The 20,802-nt window shown below is 46.7% G+C and overlaps 1 protein-coding gene across 3 annotated transcripts in view; it reads left to right on the top strand.

Moving 5' to 3' along the window:
• The first annotated feature begins 116 nt into the window (after window positions 1–116).
• The window catches only part of SMC1A (structural maintenance of chromosomes 1A), a 32,579-nt gene continuing 11,893 nt past the window's right edge, over window positions 117–20,802 (top strand). The window contains exons 1-19 of one of the 3 annotated variants that reach the window (XM_089904522.1): window positions 117–332; window positions 5,680–5,868; window positions 5,987–6,099; window positions 7,393–7,596; window positions 7,690–7,928; window positions 8,548–8,806; window positions 8,911–9,051; window positions 9,903–9,985; window positions 10,140–10,347; window positions 11,683–11,868; window positions 11,962–12,141; window positions 12,242–12,388; window positions 12,484–12,621; window positions 13,603–13,719; window positions 13,826–13,932; window positions 17,045–17,186; window positions 19,150–19,295; window positions 19,387–19,540; window positions 20,588–20,698. In XM_089904522.1, coding sequence (XP_089760648.1) covers window positions 224–332; window positions 5,680–5,868; window positions 5,987–6,099; window positions 7,393–7,596; window positions 7,690–7,928; window positions 8,548–8,806; window positions 8,911–9,051; window positions 9,903–9,985; window positions 10,140–10,347; window positions 11,683–11,868; window positions 11,962–12,141; window positions 12,242–12,388; window positions 12,484–12,621; window positions 13,603–13,719; window positions 13,826–13,932; window positions 17,045–17,186; window positions 19,150–19,295; window positions 19,387–19,540; window positions 20,588–20,698 — 2,973 coding nt within the window. In that variant the 5' untranslated portion in view covers window positions 117–223. The remainder of the gene's footprint in view (window positions 333–5,679; window positions 5,869–5,986; window positions 6,100–7,392; window positions 7,597–7,689; window positions 7,929–8,547; window positions 8,807–8,910; window positions 9,052–9,902; window positions 9,986–10,139; window positions 10,348–11,682; window positions 11,869–11,961; window positions 12,142–12,241; window positions 12,389–12,483; window positions 12,622–13,602; window positions 13,720–13,825; window positions 13,933–17,044; window positions 17,187–19,149; window positions 19,296–19,386; window positions 19,541–20,587; window positions 20,699–20,802) is intronic. The other 2 variants (XM_089904520.1, XM_022566319.3) reach the window with 2 other exon arrangements.

A 20,802-nucleotide genomic window follows, 5' to 3' on the forward strand; every position in this document is an offset into this window, starting at 1 on the left:
AACGCCTGTCGTAACCTCGCGCCCTGGCAACGGATCTAGAAAACATCCACGTCAGCCCGAAGGCCCCGCCCGCGCCGGAAGCCGAAAATCCCGTTAGGCCTGGACTTATTCTCGCGAGGTTTGCCGTCCGCCCGGCCTGCACTGCGGTGTTTCCCGCGCGGGCTATCCCCGTTCGCGGGCGTACGGCGCGGCCTTTCTAACAGCCGCCGGCGCCGCCACGGTCATGGGTTTCCTGAAGCTGATTGAGATCGAGAACTTTAAGTCGTACAAGGGTCGGCAGATTATCGGACCATTTCAGAGGTTCACCGCCATCATTGGACCCAATGGCTCTGGTGAGATAAACCCGGCTGCGGCCCTGCTTAACGTCCCAGCCTGGAGCCCCCTATCCGGCAGCACAGTAGTACAATCCAGCCTGTGCAGCCTGAAATGTCGCAAACCCTAACAGGTTCCTTGCCCTCCTGAGGGGTTCGACCTGGACCCGCTTTTCCCGCTTGGGTGCTCTGACGCGAACCTCTTCCCCAGGTGTCAGTTGCCCTCTCTTTGTGCGACCCCCTTCCCGGCCCGAGTGGTACGGGCCGAAGTGTACGTTACCCCGCCCACTGCCCCCTGCAGCCAAAAGTGGCGCGTCCGGAGCCGGCTGCCAGTCGCTGGCCACGCAGTTCCTCCCCGGAGCAGCTGCATCCGGCCTCCACGCATTGTTTGAACCCCCCGGCAGATGTAGGACCGCTCGTGGTCCTCCCGTAGCCTCCGGGCCAAGCGGTATACTTCTGCTTCATCCCAGTGCCCCCTCCCGCCTCGCGTTGGTACACTCCAATTCCTTTTTTTTTTTTTTTTTCCTTTCTTTTAAAAACTCTTCTCTGGAGGCGGCACTTTTGAATTTCGGACTCCGTGCTCGCGTCTCCGGAGTGCTTGGGGTCTCGACTCCCCGGCCTCAACTGAGAGGTCGGGATGCCTCGAATTCGAGGCATGCCTCTCCTACCACTGAAACCATCAAAAGTCAGAACTCATTCGCCCGTCAAATTTATTGAATGCTTACTGCTTTATAAGGAGTTATTCAGTCAAGGTGCTGTGGAAACAGCGGAGAACAGAATAAGCCATGCTTTTGGAGAACTTACATTCCAGAGGGGAAAGACGATAATAAAGGAGGAAATAAGTTATTTTTCGGCTGTGATAAGTGCTGTGCAGGATTGATGTGATACAGTGATGTGATAGAGTGACTTGGATGGCTTTTTAGGAAGAGTGGTCATTAGTTAACAATACTGTATTGTATATTTTGTATGTTTTAAAGTAGATCTTAAAAAAGTCACAAGAAAAAAATTAACTGTGAGGTGATGGATGCTAACTAAACTTATTGTGGCAACCATTTTGCAATATATACAAATACAGAATCATGTTGTACACCTGAAAGTAATACAGTGTTGTATGTCAGTTATATCTTGTTAAAACTGGGAGAAAAAACAGAAAGAAAAAGGAAGGAAAGGAGGAAAGAAAGGGTAGTCAGATAAGGCCTCCATTTCATATCTAAATTCCCCATCTCTAAATTATACACCATGGAGTCCTCCCATCTACGGACATTAGAGGTCTGTTTGGAATCCTGCTGTGTTCCTTCACCTCAGAGGTGTTCTAGCTAAATCACTTTCTAGCCTGAGGGGCTGCTCTTGCTGAAGTAGCTGTAACTGATGACCTTCCCTGGAGTCTTGCCTAGATATGGCTCTCTTTTAAGCAGGGTTTCTCAACAGCAGCACTATTGACATTTCCAGTGAGATAATGCTTTGCTGTGGGGTCCGTTCTTGTAGGATGTGTAGTGGCATCCTTGGCTTTTACCCACTAGGATGTTTAGTGGCATTGTAAGGTGTAGGATGTTTAGTGGCATCCTTGGCTTTTAGGATTGTAGGATGTTTAGTGGCATCCTTGGCTTTTACCCACTAGGTGACAGTAGCAACCCCCCCCACCCCCTCCAGGTGTGACAATCAAAAATGTCTACAGGGCTTCCCTGGTGGCGCAGTGGTTGAGAGTCCGCCTGCTCATGCAGGGGACACGGGTTCGTGCCCCGGTCCGGGAAGATCCCACATGCCGCGGAGCGGCTAGGCCCGTGAGCCATGGCCGCTGAGCCTGCGCGTCCCTAGCCTGTGCTCCGCAACGGGAGAGGCCACAACAGTGAGAGGCCCGCGTACCGAAAAAAAAACAAAAAAAAAGTCTACAGATATTACCAGATGTCCTCAGGGGGGAGGGGCAAAATCACTCCACCCTCCCCCACCTCATTTGAGAACTACTGGCCTAGATGGCTAATGCTTGGGGTTCCACTGCAGTTTCTTAGGATTTTGGTGTGGTGGCCCCTGTGGAAAGAGCTGAGATGCACCTCTTGGCATTCAGTCTCCTCAACATGGGTAAATTTGTATACCCAGGTATTCCGAAAAGGCCCTTGGTCTGACTGGCCCTCCCGTACCCTGTGTTTTTTTTTGACAGGCAAGAAGTAGATTTATAGGATGCTTGTGAGGGATACAAGTGGGAAGGTGAGGGAGCTCTGCTCCAAGGATTAAGTTGAGCTACATTTTTATAATCAAAGGAAAGTGGGGGAGGGGGAAGAGACCGCCTTCTTCCTCATTCTTCGAGTAGATGTCAGGCTTACATCCGACCCCATTCTTCAGTGCCCAGCTCCACAAGGCATTCTTTGATTCCCCTCAGTGAATTTCTCTCTGCCACATAGTAGACACTTGCTACATGTTAACGTTTATTCTGTTTTGTATCTTCATCACTGGTCTACGGAGTGCCCCAAAGAAGACATTCCTTGAAACATTATATCATTGTTCAGGTCATAATGCTTGTTATAAAAATGTTTACAATATTGAATGATTGCGAGTAGGGAGACCTTTGGTTGTGAGATGTTCTTGCCATCCTTGGAGAGCATGGGAGAAGCCCAAAAGTTGGAAATGGGTGCCTAAAAGGCTGACTCCTGGTCAGCATGATGTGCTAGTCCTGCTGTGATGAGGGAGACTAAGCTAAGAGTCCAGACCTGCTTAGGATAGGATTGCCATTTATTGAGCATTCACTGTGTGGCAAGTACTTTATTTATTAGGACACTTTACATTTAAATTCTCACAGTGACCCTAGGAGGGAGATACCATTATCTTTGTTTTATAGATGAGAAGACCCAGGCACAAAGAGTTGTGATCACTTGCACACTTGATTCTCAGAGCCAGGATCAGAACCTGTGCCTGTCATACCTGTGCTCCTGCCACTCCCACAGAGAACTATGTGCCAACCATTGTTTTAGATGATTTTACCCATGAGTCATGGTTTTTCAGATTTTCCAGGTGAGGGAAAGGAAGGTCAGCTAAGAAGTGGTGAAACTAAGATTAGAACCTGGTCTGTTGGACTAGAACCCAAGCTCTTTTTTTTTTTTTTAATTTTATTTATTTATTTATTTTTGGCTGTGTTGGGTCTTCGTTTCTGTGCGTGGGCTTTCTCTAGTTGTGGCGAGCAGGGGCCATTCTTCATCACGGTGCGCGGGCCTCTCGTTGTGGAGCACAAGCTCCAGACGTACAGGCTCAGTAGTTGTGGCTCACGGGCCTAGTTGCTCCGCGGCATGTGGGATCTTCCCAGACCAGGGCTCGAACCCGTGTCCCCTGCACTGGCAGGCAGATTCTCAACCACTGCGCCACCAGGGAAGCCCCTAGAACCCAAGCTCTTAATCACTGTCTTGTACTGCCTCTGTGGAAGGACCTGGGCTGCCATTTTTATAGCTGGGTAGAAGGGTTTTAGAAATCAGGTCCTCAGTTCAAGGTCAGATAGCATGTTGGGGGGAATCTTGAGATAGAATTTATAGAGATTAAACTATTCCCTACCCCCAACCCCAGTCTAAATTTTTTTTAATATATTTTTTTCTGAGTCTAAAATAGAGAAAGTAAAAACTGTGACTCCACTACTGAAAAGATAATCATGTTTAATGTTAAAAACCTTATTTATTTGAATAGTGAATATATGCACATGGTATAAAATTCAGAAAATTCCAAAGGATATACAGTAAAAAAGAAGATTCTCTCCCTTCCCTGACTTGTTACCTATTTTCTTTCCCAGAAATGATCACTGTTGTACTGTTTATATTTTTATGCCTTTCCCTCTCCCCAAGTTTTTTATTTTTATTTTTTGGCTGCATTGGGTCTTAGTTGTGGCATGCAGGATCTTTCGTTGCAGTGTGCAGGCTCTTCGTTGCGGTGTGTGGGCTTCTCTCTAGTTGTGGCGCGTGGGCTCATTAGTTGCAGTGCGTGGGCTCTCTAGTTGTGGCATGCGGGCTTAGTTGCCCGCGGCATGTGGGATCTTAGTTCCCCTACCAGGGATCAAACTGGCATCCCCTGCATTGCAAGACGGATTCTTAACCACTGGACCACCAGGGAAGTCCCCCCAAGTTTTGATTATGAAACTTTTCAAACTTACACCTGTGTTTTACTTAATCATTTGAAAGTAAATTGCAGACATAATGACGTTTCGCCCCTAAAGGATTCAGCATTCATCTACTAAGATCACTCTTCTCCTGTTTACCAGTATACCATTATCATACCTGAGAGAATTAATTTCCTCATGTCATCAGTTATCCAGTTTATATTCAAGCTTCCCAAATTGCTCCCCAAAATGTCTTTTTGGGATTTTTTTGGAACCAGAATCCAATCAAAGTATGTGTGCTGCCTTTGCTTATGTCTCAGTAATCTCTGTATCCTGGAATGGTTCTCCCCAAAAGACACTGACTTTTCAAAAAGACCAGACCAGTTGTCTTGTAGAATATCCCACATTCTGTGTTTGTCTTAAGGTTTCTTCATGGTGTCATTTACTATGTTTCTCTAACTGCTGTGTTTCTTATAAACTGGAAGGTAGGTCTAAAGGTTTGTTTAGATTCAGGTCAAATATTTTCGGTAAGATACTTCATAGGTGATGCTGTGTGCTTCATGTATCACTATAGGAATAAGCCTTTTTAAAAAAAATTATGTTAAAATACACATAACATAAAATTTACCATTTTAACCATTTTTGAGTGTACAGTTCAGTAGTGTTAAATATATTCACATTTTTGTGCAACCAATCTTCTGAGCTTTTTCATCTTGCAAAACTGAGACTATACTCATCAAATAACAGTTCTGCATTTTCCCCCTTCCCTCAGCCCCTGTGTGTTTTTTTGTTTTGTGTGTTTTTTTTTTTAAACTTGATTGAGATCAAACTATGTTGAGTTTTGTATCATGCTTGTTTCTCCTGTTGTGGGTATTTTCCCATGTCATCAAAGGTTGTAGAGGGACTTCCCTGGCTAATACTCCACACTTCCAATGCAGGGGGCGTGGGTTCGATCCCTGGTTGGGGAACTAAGATCCCACAGGCTGCATGGCATGACCAAAAAAAAAAAAAAAATGTTGTAGAATGATTTATTCTGTGAATATACCATTTCCTTAGATGGGGTTCTAGTTTTTGGCTGCTGTAAGTGGTAACTGCAAAGGAGCTGTTTTTCTAAGCCTTTGATCCAGGGCTTTGGTCAGGCCTAGCCTTTACAGGGGCAAAGCAGTATTTTGTCCTCCTGTTAGTCTGTGCACTGAGTGATTAGGGAACATTTATGTTCTTGTCAATGTCTCCTTTATTCCTTTTCCTCTCCCCTTCTTCCTGACTTCCCCTCCTCTACTTTGTCCTGTCCTCCCTTAGGTAAGTCAAATCTCATGGATGCCATCAGCTTTGTGTTGGGTGAGAAAACCAGCAACCTGCGGGTAAAGACCCTGAGGGACCTGATCCATGGAGCTCCTGTGGGCAAGCCAGCTGCCAACCGGGCCTTTGTCAGCATGGTCTACTCTGAGGAGGGTGCTGAGGACCGCACCTTTGCCCGTGTCATTGTTGGTAGGTGAGGCTGGCCAGAGGTTCTTCTTGGGTCCACGGGCATCCGGGGGTGGCTAGACTAGTTTGTTGGGGTAGGAGGGAGGCCTAACCCTTGGCTGACTCATGCATTGTCTTGTAGGGGGTTCCTCTGAGTACAAGATCAACAACAAAGTGGTCCAGCTACATGAGTACAGTGAGGAATTAGAGAAGTTGGGCATTCTTATCAAAGCTCGTAACTTCCTCGTCTTCCAGGTGGGCATTTTTAACAATTACTGGCTACCTGCTTTTTGTTCTATCCCCACTGGACCTGCTCCATCTCTGGCTTCATCATCTCTCCCCGAACTAATGTAACAGCTTCCTCACTGTGCTTCCCGACTCCAGTCTTGCCCCTTCCTGTTCATCCCCTACGCCAGGATCATCTTATGGGAGCACAAATATGTTTCTTTCCCTCCTCTCCTTAAAACATTTCAGTGATTTCTCATTGCCTTCTGATGGCAGTTCTCAAATTGTAGTCTCCAGATCGGCATCAACTGGGGACATGTTAGAAATGCACATTCTCAGGCCCTACCCCAGACCTATAGGGGCAGAGACTATGGGGTGGGGCTCAGCAATTTGTGTTTTCCCAGGCTCTCCAGGTTATTATGATGCACACTAAAGTTTGAGAACCATTGCCTTAGCATGAAATCCAACTCCTGTCATTCATGAAACACCACCCTTTGGTTCTTGCTTACCTCACTAGCCTCATATGCCATTACTCTTCCCTTCTAGCCCTACCCTCCAGCCTAATTAAGGCTTTTACAGTTCCCCAAATTCACCTGCTTTCTTTAGCCTGCAGGCCTTTGCAATATTAATTTTCCTCTACGTGAAATAACCTCGTCTCTCTTACTTTCTTTTTTTTAAATAAATTTATTTATTTATTTTTGGTTGTGTTGGGTCTTTGTTTCTGTGCGAGGGCTTTCTCTAGTTGCAGCGAGCGGGGGCCGCTCTTCATCGCGGTGCGTGGGCCTCTCACCATTGCGGCCTCTCTTGTTGCAGAGCACAGGCTCCAGACGCGCAGGCTCAGTAGTTGTGGCTCATGGGCCTAGCTGCTCCGCGGCATGTGGGATACTCCCAGACCAGTGCCTGAACCCGTGTCCTCTGCATTGGCAGGCGGACTCTCAACCACTGCGCCACCAGGGAAGCCCCCTCTCTTACTTTCTTGGTTAGTTTCTTCCCCATCTTCCAAACTCATCTTAGATGTCACCTTTGGGAAACCTTCCTACATAGGTACCCCTACCAGTCTCCTACACTCAAGCTTCATTTAGTTCTTTTTCTGTGCTACTGCTGTCACTGCACGTAACACACGGCGTTGTCTCTGCTTCTATCTCTTCTGTTCCCCATGTACCTCAAAAGGCAGGGAATATGTCCTCAAAGCTCAATGGTGAAATGTGGCACCCAGTGTGGGGAAGGGATCAGTGAACTTTTTCTGAATGATTGAGTCGGAGTGGGTAGCGGGAACTGGGCTGGCTAGGGTCTAAGTGGGGAGAGTGTTTTGACCTTTACTAGGGCGCTGTGGAATCTATTGCCATGAAGAACCCCAAAGAGAGGACAGCTCTTTTTGAAGAGATCAGTCGCTCTGGGGAGCTGGCCCAGGAATATGACAAGCGAAAAAAGGAAATGGTAAAAGCTGAAGAGGACACGCAGTTTAATTACCATCGCAAAAAAAACATCGCAGCTGAACGCAAGGAGGCCAAACAAGAAAAAGAAGAGGTAGGTGGCCAGGTTGCCTCTGGGCTCTGAGAGGCCAGATTGAAGCCAGTGCCTTACTGATGCACCCCTGCCTCCACACCCCTATTTGCACAGGCTGACCGCTACCAGCGCCTGAAGGATGAGGTGGTGCGAGCTCAGGTACAGTTGCAACTTTTCAAACTTTATCATAACGAAGTGGAAATCGAGAAACTCAACAAAGAACTGGCCTCTAAGAACAAGGAGATCGAGAAGGACAAGAAGCGGATGGACAAGGTAGAGGATGAGCTGAAGGAGAAGAAGAAGGAGCTGGGCAAAATGATGCGGGAACAGCAGCAGATTGAGAAGGAGATCAAGTAAGTGGCAGGCCTGGGCATGTGACTTGTGGAAAGCCAAGAGGCTGTGCTGTTTCCTTGGGCTCCTCTGAGCCCAGAGCCCAGTGCCTGTACTAGTTTCTCTATCTTCCCCTTGACTTGCTTTGGCTAGAATCAGACACATTTGTTGACTTGCATTTTAGACAAATAGTATTTAAGTACTCAGACTCCGGGCAGATAGGTACTCAGCAGATGAGAACTTGAAAGGGGTGGTGGCTTTGCCAAGTGAGAGGAAGTGATGGGAAGCCACTCGTGGCTGGTAGTCTCTTCCTAGAAGAGGAAAACTGGAGCTTGAAGTTTAAAGGACAGAAATTTGAAAAGGTTAAGTCAGATTACGTGAACACAGGTTACTCTTGGGAGTTGTTACTGAGGGGCCTGGCCTGGCTAGAGTTGAGGCAGGGGTGGTAGCTTTACCTTATAGAGTGGCTGGAATGCATTTCTAGGGAATAGCCCCTGTTTTGAGGATCTGTGGGGCATCAGGCCCTTGTTCTTTTAGGCACTCCCTGAGGCTTGGAGTTTAGGCCCCATTTGGATTAAAAAGCCTTGGAACCCTCCCTTCTCCCACAGTGCTAACTGGTTTCCCCCTCCCCTCTGGCAAAAGGGAGAAGGACTCAGAGCTGAATCAGAAGAGGCCTCAGTACATCAAAGCCAAGGAGAATACCTCCCACAAAATCAAGAAACTGGAAGCAGCCAAGAAGTCCCTACAGAATGCTCAGAAGCATTACAAGAAGCGTAAAGGTGACATGGATGAGCTGGAAAAGGAGATGCTGTCAGTGGAGAAAGCCCGGCAGGAGTTTGAGGAACGGATGGAAGAGGAGAGTCAGAGTCAGGGCAGAGATTTGACCCTGGAGGAGAATCAGGTAAGCTCTTGGGTGGGGTTGGGGAGGGGCGGGAGTAGAGAGATCGCTGGGCTGACATGGACTGACTTGGTCATCCCTGTCCTCTTTCCCTGTCCCTGACACAGGTGAAGAAATATCACCGGTTGAAAGAAGAAGCCAGCAAGAGAGCAGCTACCCTGGCGCAGGAGCTTGAGAAGTTCAATCGAGACCAGAAGGCCGACCAGGACCGGCTGGATCTGGAAGAGCGGAAGAAAGTAGAGACAGAGGTGGGCATGCCGTACAAGATTAGGAATGATGGTCCAGAGAAAAGGAAGTAATGATAGTCTTAACAGTAATGACAATAGCTAACATCTAGCAAACACTTACTGTGTGCTAGACACTGTTTTTTACATGTATGCAGTCATTTAATTCCTCATTTTCCAAATGAGGAAAGTACAGCACAGAGGTGAAGTAATTTGCCTAAGGTTATTAAGTGGCAGAACTGGGACGTAAACCTGGGCAGTCTAGCCCACACTTTTTTGGTTTGAGCCTGTCTTGATTGGTGAGGAAGTTAGCCCAGGCTGGGTAGAACACCTATGAGAGGGTTTCATAGGGCCCAGGGTGACCCCATCAGTTAGCAGAGCCACATTGAACACCATCTGTGTGTCTGCTTTTTTTTTTTTTTAAGATTTAATTTGATTTATTTTTGGCTGCGATGCGTCTTCGTTGCTGCGTGCGGGCTTTCTCATTTTGTGGCGAGTGGGAGCTACTCTTTGTTGCGGTATGCCAGCTTTTCCTTGCGGTGGCTTCTCTTGTTGCGGAGCACGAGCACTAGGGTGCTCGGGCTTCAGTAGTTGTGGCTCATGGGCTTAGTTGCTCTGCGGCATGTGGGATCTTTCCGGACCAGGGGTCGAACCCATGTTCCCTGTTTGGCAGACGGATTCCTATCCACTGCACCACCAGGGAAGTCCCTGTGTGTCTGCTTTTTAATGGGCCTCCTGCACTAGTGACCCATTGTCCGTGACTGTTGGGCTCTTGGATGAGCAGGCACGTGGGGAGCGGGGTGAGCCAGGGCCCCATGGTCTTGGAGTTAACTTACTCAGCCTATGGTGATGTAGTGTATTTGTCTTTCTCCCAGGCCAAGATCAAGCAAAAGCTGAGGGAGATTGAAGAGAATCAGAAGCGGATTGAGAAACTGGAGGAATACATCACAACTAGCAAGTATGTGGCCTTGTAACCTTCCCTCTTACTTCCAGGCCTGTTCTTGTGAACCCTTCCTGTCCTGCCTCTCTCCAGGCAGGACCCACAGAGTCCCTCTCGGCCAGGAATATTTTCTGGCCAGGCAGGGTAACCCTTGTGTTTCCTTACTTTGTAGGCAGTCCCTCGAGGAGCAGAAGAAGCTAGAGGGGGAGCTGACAGAGGAGGTGGAGATGGCCAAGCGGCGAATTGATGAGATCAATAAGGAGCTGAACCAGGTGATGGAGCAGCTGGGGGATGCACGCATTGACCGCCAGGAGAGCAGCCGCCAACAGCGTAAGGCAGAAATTATGGAAAGCATCAAGCGCCTGTACCCTGGCTCTGTGGTAAGAGTGGAGAGGGAACTCATTTCCTGAGCACTTACTTTCACACTCACTGTCAGATAATTTTCACAGCAGCCCTGTGAGGACAGGATTGCTAATCCCATTTTTACAGCTAGGGAAACTGAGGGTCAGAGAGGTTAAATGACTTGCTCAAAACAGCATAGCTTATAAGTATAAGAACTGCAATTCAGGGACTTCCCTGGTGGGGCAGTGGTTAAGAATCCGCCTGCCAGTGCAGGGGACACAGGTTCGATCTCTGGTCCAGGAAGATCCCACATGCCTCAGAGCAACTAAGCCCGTGCGCCACAACTACTGAGCCTGCACTCTAGAGCCCGAGCGCCACAACTCCTGAAGCCTGCGTGCTTTGAGCCCGTGCTCCGCAACAAAAGAAGCCACCGCAGTGAGAAGCCCGTGCACCGCGATGAAGAGTAGTCCTTGCTCACCACAGCTAGAGAAACCCCGCGTGCAGCAATGAAGACCCAACACAGCCAAAATAAATAAAATTTTAAAAAAGAAAAAAACCCTGCAGTTCAGACCCAACTTGTTCTGATTCTTAACCTCGTGTTCTTTGCATCACACCAGTTGTATCTTCCTGAAAGTTTTGTCTTGCTTGTGTCCACTCCTTTGTGGGAGGTGGGGAAACTGGAGAGGGCTTTGGGAAGGGAAGGGGCCACAGGGCAGGAATTAGTTCCCAGGAAGTAGCTCTGTGCAGGCTTCAGTATGAGCTTCTTTGGCGTGTAACAACCAGCTCATTCACTAGGCTTTATCAGATCTCTTGGCCTCTTAAACCAAATCCTGAGTCCCCAGATTCCCTGAATATTATTCCTCTATTGCTGTAATTCCATCCCTGGGTTCAACTTAATTGAGTTCCACAACTATTTCCTGATCTTTCCTATAGACACTGCTGGGGAGTTGATAAAGAGGAGTTAGGCTCAGTCACTGCCCTTAAAGATCTTACCCTTTATCTGATAGTTCTTAGGGAACCATGATTGATTTGGGGGACATGGGGGAAGTGAACTGAACAAAGAGATTTACTTTGCTGGGTGTTTGTGAGAATTTGATATAATGCATATAGGGTCTCTGGCATAATGCCTGGGGTGGCAGTGGTCTGTGAAATGGTAAAAGTGAGGTTTAGAAAGATGATTTTTGGATTCAGACATGACTGCCTGAAGTTGTTGTTGCTTTAAAGCCAGAGTAGGTTTTTCTTCCGTAGTGTGGGGGCTGTGTTCCTGATAGAAATTCTGACCTGCTCCCACCCCCTTCCAAGCTGGGAATTGGGGTTCCCAAGCCAGCTCCCAAAAGCCTCATGCTTCACTTTTCTCTTCTGACTTTCCCTAGTACGGCCGCCTCATTGACCTCTGCCAACCCACACAAAAGAAGTATCAGATTGCAGTAACCAAGGTTTTGGGTAAGAACATGGATGCCATTATCGTGGACTCAGAGAAGACAGGCCGGGACTGTATTCAGTATATCAAGGAGCAGCGTGGGGAGCCTGAGACCTTCTTGCCTCTTGATTACCTGGAGGTGAAGCTGGTGGTCATGGGGTCAGGGCAGTGTGAGAGGGCTGCTCCTCCTAGCCCTCCATGTTCTGCCACTTAACTGAGCTTCTTCTCACAGGTGAAACCTACAGATGAGAAACTTCGGGAGCTGAAGGGGGCCAAGCTGGTGATTGATGTTATTCGCTATGAGCCACCTCACATCAAAAAGGCCCTGCAGTACGCTTGTGGCAATGCCCTTGTCTGTGACAATGTGGAGGATGCCCGCCGCATTGCCTTTGGAGGCCACCAGCGCCACAAGGTATGGATTCCCTTGCCCATATTGGAGCTGGACAGGCTTAGTATTGGCAATTCCTCTGTTTAGCTTCTCCCCTCTCCTCTCTTCTCCCTGCTGTATGTAGACAGTGGCACTGGATGGGACCCTGTTCCAGAAGTCAGGGGTGATCTCTGGCGGGGCTAGTGATCTGAAGGCCAAGGCCCGGCGCTGGGATGAGAAAGCAGTAGACAAGTTGAAAGAGAAGAAAGAGCGGTTGACAGAAGAGCTGAAGGTAAGCCATAGGCAGGGCTGTCCCTAGGAATGGGGGTCCGAAGCCCAGGCCAGCCGGCCACCTTCTTACCACCTAGCCCCTCTCTTCCACTTTAGGAGCAGATGAAGGCAAAGCGGAAAGAGGCAGAACTACGTCAGGTGCAGTCTCAGGCCCATGGACTGCAGATGCGGCTCAAGTACTCACAGAGTGACCTAGAACAGACCAAGACACGACATCTGGCCCTGAATCTGCAGGTGGGGCCTGGCCTTCAGCCCTGTTTGCCAAAGGCCATCCTCACATTCCTGGCCTAGGTTTTTCTGGGGGTGGGGAACTTGTCCCACTTCCTTTGGGGAACTGCTTTGGGGAACCAGCCATAGCATAGAGTCAGACAAGCAGGGGTTCAGATCTTGGCTCTGTATGACATTAGGCAAGTTACTAAACCTCTGTGTTGTATCTGTTCAAATCTTTTGCTCATTTTTGTATTGGTTTGTAAGTTTTTTGAAAAATATATTCCAGAAACAATATCTTTGTCAAGCATATGTATTGCAAATACTCAAAAAACAAAACAAAACAGGAAAAAAAACAAAATAAACCTCTCAGTGTCAATTTTTTCATCTTAATCTGTAAAGTGGGAGTTAAAATTATAGGGTCCTTACAAAGATTGAATGAGTTAATATATGTGAGGTATTTAGAGTGATTCCTCATAGCCAGTGAATGTTCAGTAAATGTTAGGTGCTATTAACATAACTAATTCATTCAACAAATATTTGAGTTTCTTCTGAAAGTTTTCAAAGTGAGCTACAGATATTTCAGTCCCTGTGAGTGGGGGTACTTTTATAGATATATTAATGTGTTTGATTATGGGTGCTTCCCCAGCTAACCCTGGAGGTGTTATGTAATATGTAGTATATGTATCATTTTTCTAAAATCAAAAAGTCTGAATTCCAAAACATATCTGGCCCCAGGGGTTATTGATGAGGGAGTGTGGGCCTGTAAGTAATGACGTTTACTGTGTGCCCAGCCTTTTGGATTGAAGTTGGCTGACTAGAGACCAGGGAGGAAGCCATGTGATGGTCCAAGTGAGAGATGATGCAGCCTTAACAGCAGTGCCAAGTCAGGTTCTCTCAGCATGTGGCGAGTTAGCCCTTTTTGTCCATGGGGCCAGTATACTCAGGGTGGCTCTTTTTCTCCAAGGATCCTGGTCTCTTTTGTCCTCTCAACCCTGTTTCCTTCAGGAAAAGTCCAAGCTGGAGAGTGAGCTAGCCAACTTTGGGCCTCGAATCAATGATATCAAGAGGATCATCCAGAGTCGAGAGAGGGAAATGAAAGACTTGAAGGAGAAGATGAACCAGGTTGGTAGAGGATGAGCCATGCCAGCATGTGCATCAGGGCAGGACTGAGGCTGGAAGCAGCACTCTGACCCAGAGGGCCTTTTCTCTCCCTTGCTTCTCCCCTCAGGTAGAGGATGAGGTATTTGAAGAGTTTTGTCGGGAGATTGGTGTGCGCAACATCCGGGAGTTTGAGGAAGAGAAGGTGAAGCGGCAGAATGAAATCGCCAAGAAGCGGTAGGTGGAAGTGTGGTTAGAAGGGGAGACTGGGGTGCCCTTGAGCCCCTAGCCTGACATCTGGGAAGTCAAATGCCATCGTAAGGCAGGGAGCAGCTTTTACAGCGATGGGCATTTATGGTAGGTCAGCCTTAACAGGGACATCATGGAAGCATGTGGCACAGTATAGGGATTAAGAGTACCAGCTTTAAACGTGGTTTACCTGGGTTAAAATCCCAGCTCCATGGTTCATTTATCTTGGGCAGTGACTTGACCTCTCTAAGCCCTAGTTTCCTTATGCGTCAAGTGGGATAATTGTGATACCTATCGCATAGAATTGTTGGGGTGGATCAGAGGTTGGGCTTAATCCTTATAAAGTATTTAGCATGATACTTTGCACCTACTAAGAGCAATAGGTATTAGCTTTTTTTTTTTCTGGTTGCGCCATGTGGCTTGCAGGATCTCAGTTTCCCAACCAAGGATTGAACTTGGGCCATGGCAGTGAAAGCACCGAATCCTAACCACTAGACCACCAGGGAACTCCCAATAGATATTAGCTTTTATTATTGTCATTGTCCTGATGGGTGATGTGGGAGAGGAGGACCAAAGTTCTAGGTTGGAAGAATAGTAAGAACAAAGCAAGTTTCTCCTTTCTTTCCCACTTTAGTTTATTCATTTGTTCAACAAACCTTGTTTGAATACCTACTTGTGCCAAGTTGTCCTGTGCTAGATATTGGAGAGGGTGGGGAGATGAGGGTAAGATAGATGAACATGACACAGTCTCTCTGAAGGAGGTCACCCCCTGGACCCAGGGCTTCAGTCAGCAGTTCGTCTAGCCCATCACCCATACAGTAACTGTTCATTGCTCTCCTACCCCCAAGTCAGGCTCAAGGAATATAGAATTGAATCAGAGACTGTTCCTGTCCTCAGGGAGTTTTGGAGTAATGAGAGAGACAAACAAGTAGATCAGCAGTTTCAGAATGATGCTGTACTTGAGGTAGATAGAAAATACAGAGGAAAATGTTCAAGGAGCTGCAAATCAACAAAAGGAAAAATAAAAACCTAGAGACCCAGTAGAATAATGGAGAGAGGATGTATTAGCATTTCATGGAAAGAGAAGCTCGAATGGCTAATAACTGAATTGATGTTCCATCTCATTCCTAATTAGAGAAAATGCGAATTAAAACAATCTAGCAGTATTTGGTGAAAATAAGTCTACACGAGCCCAATGACTTAGCAAAGCCACTCCTGAGTCTATATCCCAGAGAGAGTCTTGGCCACAGGGTGACAAAGAGACAGATTCAAAGTTGTTCATCTTGGCATAAGTTGTAGTAGTGGGACATTGGTGGCAATGTAGACGGCCATCACTGCAGAGAAGTATAAGTTAAATGTGATGACTGTACAGACTATGGAATACTGTGTAGCAATTCAGACAAGAACTAGATTTACAGGCAGTAATAGGATAAATTTATAACACTGTACATTTGTATAAATTTAAAAACAAAACAACATTTTACAAGGATATGCATTTTTAAGGTTATATATGTACGTATGTATGTGTGTGTGTGTATGTATGTCTGTATGTCACTTTGGTGTACATGCTCACTGTAGGGAAGATAATAGGAGTAGAAATCAGATTGAACCAAAGGAGAAAAGGGAAAGGTCTTGTACAGACAGCGATCGTAAGTGTTTTATGGACTATGGGGTATGATTACACCAAAAAGGGAGGAACCCAACAAATTGTAATAGAAACTAAGAACCTGCTCACAATCGTGAAGAAAGGTTTTATAGACCAAGGAGTGATGAACTGGAGACCTGTAGAGTGAGTAGGATTTAGCCAACCAGGCAGTAGACAGAAGAAAGGAGTTCCAAGCAGTGAGAACAGCATGCGCAGAGGTGTGAGAGAGCATACTATGTTCTGCAAACTAAGTATTGAATGTCTGGAGCAGAAAAATGGGGTCAGGAGGAAGGCGGAGGTGTTGGAGAGGTCAGCAGGGGCCAGATCACAGAAGGCTTTGTGAGTCACGCTTAGGAGATTGAACTTAAAATTGCATAGCTCAAAATTATAGAGTCAATTACATTCCATTTGGATTATAGTGACTAATAGGTTTAAGCTGCTAGCATGACATCTGGCAGCATCTGTCACACCATATTGGGGGGTGGAGGGACAGTTGGAAGTTAGACCTGCCTGTCCTGCTAGTATCTGCATATGCTGGTTACATACTCTTGAGTTTCTATAGAGATGGGGAGGAGGGAACTAGCAGGAATCTATTTTCTCCATTTTTTTTTTTTTTTTTTTTTTTTACTACCCAAGCTCTGCCCCTTTAGAGATTCTGGAATGTTGGGGCAGAGGTGTATGCGGGGGTTTGGGGGTAGTTGGAAAGAGTGAAAGCCCATGAACTGAATATGAACTGAATACAGCCAGTATACCTGGAGATGGTGATGATAACTAAAATTTGTTGAGTGCTTACTGTGTACCAGGCATGGTTCTAAGGACTTTATACATATTAACTCCCAATAACTCTGAGGTCAGTACTATTATTATTTCCATTTTTCAGGTGAGGAAACAGGCATGGAGAGTATGACTAACTCGTCTGAGATTCATTACTAGTAAATGGCAGAGTTGAGATACCAGTCCCCTTATCCCACCACATTATATTGCAAGGATGCCAGGAGAAGAAACCCAGGTTTTGGTGTTTACACCTGGGATCTAATCTCACTTTGCCAGCTCTGTGGCCTTGGGCAAGGTCTTTTACCTCTTGGCCCAAGTTTCCTCATTTGTAAAATTAGGATAATAATGCCTTCTTGTGGAGCTGTTCATTAGAGGATTAGAGGTAATGTATGTAAATTACATAGAAGCTTAATAAATAGGAATTATCATAGCTGGTGGGTTCAGGTGGACCTTTTTGTGCCTCCCTCTAGGAAGTCAGAATGGAGGCTCCAGTGTTTAAAGGAGGATTCATGGAGTTTGGCCCAATCTCCTCTGCCTTGTGCCATATCTACAAAGCGAGGCCAAGGAACTTAGTTCTGTAACTTCAGGGGACAGTTTTATGTGGATGAGCTGAGTGGCGACTAAAATTCAGCAGTAACTGTGTCCCTGTGCCCTAGACCTAGTTCTCCTTTCTCCCCACAGTTTGGAGTTCGAGAATCAGAAGACTCGCTTGGGCATCCAATTGGATTTTGAAAAGAACCAACTGAAGGAGGACCAGGATAAAGTACACATGTGGGAGCAGACAGTGAAAAAAGATGAAAATGAGATAGAAAAGCTCAAAAAGGTAAGGAAGGAGACCATGAAAAACTAAACTAAAAGCTAAGAGGAAAAATTGGAAGAGATAATATCCATACTTTATAAAGCCCTCTTCTAAATAAGAAAAACACCAACACCTAAATAGGGAGAAAAAATGAGTAAGTGGCACAAACAGTTCAAGAAGAGATTCAAATAACCCATAAACACGTATATATAATTTAGCCTTAGTAGAAATCAAAGAAATGCAAATTAAAACAATTATGTGTAATTTGTTTCCTATCACATCACCCAAGATTTTTTTTTTTTAAGAAAGGATACTGGCCATGATGCACAAAACCATCATTCTTAGGCCATATGGCACCATGCATTGAGAGTCTTCAGAATACATTTCTCCTCAGTAATACATGAGGAAATCCAAAATGCTGGCACATAGGTTGATGTTTTTGTTTTTTGTTTTGTTATTTATTTATTTATTTATTTGGTTGTGCCGGGTCTTAGTTGCAGCAGGCGGGCTCCTTAGTTCTGGCATGCGAACTTAGTTGTGGCATGCGTGTAGGATCTAGTTCCCTGACCAGGGATTGAACCCAGGCCCCCTGCATTGGGAGTGCGGAGTCTTATCCACTGCACCACCAGGGAGGTCCCCCAGGTTATTTTTTAATTTTTAAAAAATTATTATTTTTTTAATATTTTGGGTGCTTTGGGTCTTCATTGCTGCGCATGGGCTTTCTCTAGTTGTGGCAAGCAGGGGCTGCTCTTCGTTGCGGTGCGTGGGCTTCTCATTGCGGTGGCTTCTCTTGGTGTGGAGCACAGGCTCTAGGCGAGCAGGCTTCAGTAGTTGTGGCACACGGGCTCAGTAGTTGTGGCTCCTGGGCTCTAGAGCACAGGCTCAGTAGTTGTGGCACATGGGCTTAGTTGCTCTGCGGCATGTGGGATCTTCCCGGACCAGGGCTTGAACCCGTGTGCCTTGCATTGGCAGGCAGACTCTTAACCACTGTGCCACCAGGGAAGCCCTGTATATTATTTCTTATGAGCCATTTGAGAGGAAGTTGCAGATATGTCCCCTTCTGTGACTTTCAGATCAAAATGAAAACATTCTCCTTTAAAAAAAAATCAGAACATAATAGGTAAGATAACAGTCCCCTTTGACTGACCACTCTCAATCCCAGTCCCCTTACTCTTCCTGGGGCTAATCTCATGTAGGGTGTATTCTTTCAGACCTTATAGGCATTTACTTAAATACTTTTTTTTTTTTTTAATTTTTTTTTCTGCGGTATGCGGGCCTCTCACTGTTGTGGCCTCTCCCGTTGTGGAGCACAGGCTCCAGACGCGCAGGCTCAGCGGCCATGGCTCATGGGCCCAGCCGCTCCGCGGCATGTGGGATCTTCCCAGACCGGGGCACGAACCCGTGTCCCCTGCCTTGGCAGGCAGACTCTCAACCACTAAACCACCAGGGAAGCCCTACTTAAATACTTTTGCATTCATATATATGTACTCATGGAAAGTACACAGTATTGTTTTTGTGGGTGTTTTAAAAACATTGATGTTATTGCTCATGACAGTAGTCTTGGTGTGGAAAAGATGCTTAAATAACATTAAGTCAGAATATAGACTTTTAATTACAATCTAGTCTCAACTATGTAGACCTGTCCATAAGTAATGCTGAGGGGAAATAGGCTGAATGTTAATTGGTTCTCTCTGGCTGGTGGGATTACAAGTAATTTCTTATTTTCCTCCTACTTCATACTTTTCCTATACTTCGAACTTTTCTACAGCAGGCAACTTGTATATTGGGGTAAGGGGGGAGGTCAACAAAATAATTTGGAAGAAGGTAAAAGAACTCAGAGGGGTGATGGGGGTTTGTAAAAGCAGAGCTCATTGAAGACAGATTCCAGCAAACTGTCTGGTGGAAAGGGTGGGGACAATGGGAGAAGATCCCAAGGTGAGCTGGGGAAAGCCTTCACTTCTTGTCCTGTTCACTGTGCTGGGACCAGGAGGAACAAAGACACATGAAGATCATAGATGAGACCATGGCCCAGCTACAAGACCTGAAGAATCAGCACCTGGCCAAGAAGTCAGAGGTGAATGACAAGAACCATGAGATGGAGGAGATTCGTAAGAAACTGGGGGGCGCCAACAAGTGAGTGGGTTCAGGCCTGGGCCTGGGGGAAGTACGTAGTACGGGCAGCTTGCTGGATTTGAGTCTCACCTATCTCCTTGGATCTTCTTAGGGAAATGACCCATTTACAGAAGGAGGTGACAGCCATTGAGACCAAGCTTGAACAGAAACGCAGTGACCGCCACAACCTGCTACAGGCCTGCAAGATGCAGGACATCAAGTTGCCACTGTCTAAGGGCACCATGGACGATATTAGTCAGGAAGAGGTGAGTATTAAGGCTGGTGGTGGGTGTGGGCTGTGAATAACATAACCAGGAATGGGGGATGAAGGTGGCTAGGGAGGGCAGGTGAGAGAGAGAAAAGGATGGTGGTTGCAGGTGGTGAGAGACAAAAGGAGGGATGCAGGGGAGATGAGGCAGGGTGAGGCTGTGAAGGCAGGTGAGGTGAAAGGTAATAGCCTTGGTGTGAGAGGGAAGTTGTTGGGGGTAGGGCTGCATGTCAGTAGGTGGTGAGGGAGGTAAGCCAGGAGAAGAGGAAGTCATTCATTAACATTAGGGACTTGAGCTAAGATAGTTCCAGCAGGTGATGGATATTGGTAGGAGTGGGAATTGAGGGACATTAGCCAAGAGCAAAGGAAGATGCAATTGAGGGACCTGAGGGATGGTAACTTAGCTGCAGTGAGGGAGGTTGGCCAAGAGAGAGTTGGGTAAGGGACATCAGCAATGCAGAGGTGATGAAGCTTAGTTATGGGAAAGGGAGGGACACCAGCCAATAGAAGAGCCAAGGCATTTTAGCCACTGGAAGTGAAGCTTGGTGGCAAGGGGGTGGGAATGTTAACTGAGAGGAGGTTTGCAGATATCTTGTCTTTGACCTGAACATGTATTTCAGTCCCACATGTCTTTCTCCCTCCTTTCTTCCCAAATAGCATTTCCATTTAATTCAGCAAAATATTTTGAACACTGGCAGTGTGCCAGGCATCATGGTAGCATGTGATATAATTACTCCTAATCCTAAGCACAGCCCTGCCAGGCAGGCATCGTCCTGTGTTACAGATGAGGGTTTGTGTGTTTAAATGAGGATTCAAGCAACAGCATGGCTTGCCCAGGGTCACACGGTTAGTCAGCGGTAGAGCCCAATTTTGAACTCAGATCTTTCTGCTGTCAGAGCTGCTCTTCCTTTTGCCACAAGTACTTTCTAGCAAGGTGCTTCTCAAAGACATCGAAGGCTGCAAAGGAGCCCCTCAGCCCCCTCTAGAGGAGCAAGTGCTCTTATGGCCATTCGGGTCCATTTGACTCTCCCTCTCGCCATTGCAGGGTAGCTCCCAGGGGGAGGATTCAGTGAGTGGCTCCCAACGAACTTCCAATATCTATGCACGAGAGGCCCTCATCGAGATTGACTACGGCGACCTGTGTGAGGATCTGAAGGTGAGGCTCAGCCTCGGGGAGTGGCTACATCCTCCCAGCTGTCCAGAGAGAGGGTCAGCTCATCTGGGGGCCCTGTGGAGACACACCATGTCTGGAAAGAGGGG

Source organism: Delphinapterus leucas, chromosome X (genome assembly GCF_059928025.1).
Source record: "Delphinapterus leucas isolate spDelLeu-1000000601 "Yukka" chromosome X, BTC_Dleu_Yukka2, whole genome shotgun sequence".
Classification (NCBI taxonomy): Eukaryota; Metazoa; Chordata; class Mammalia; order Artiodactyla; family Monodontidae; genus Delphinapterus; species Delphinapterus leucas.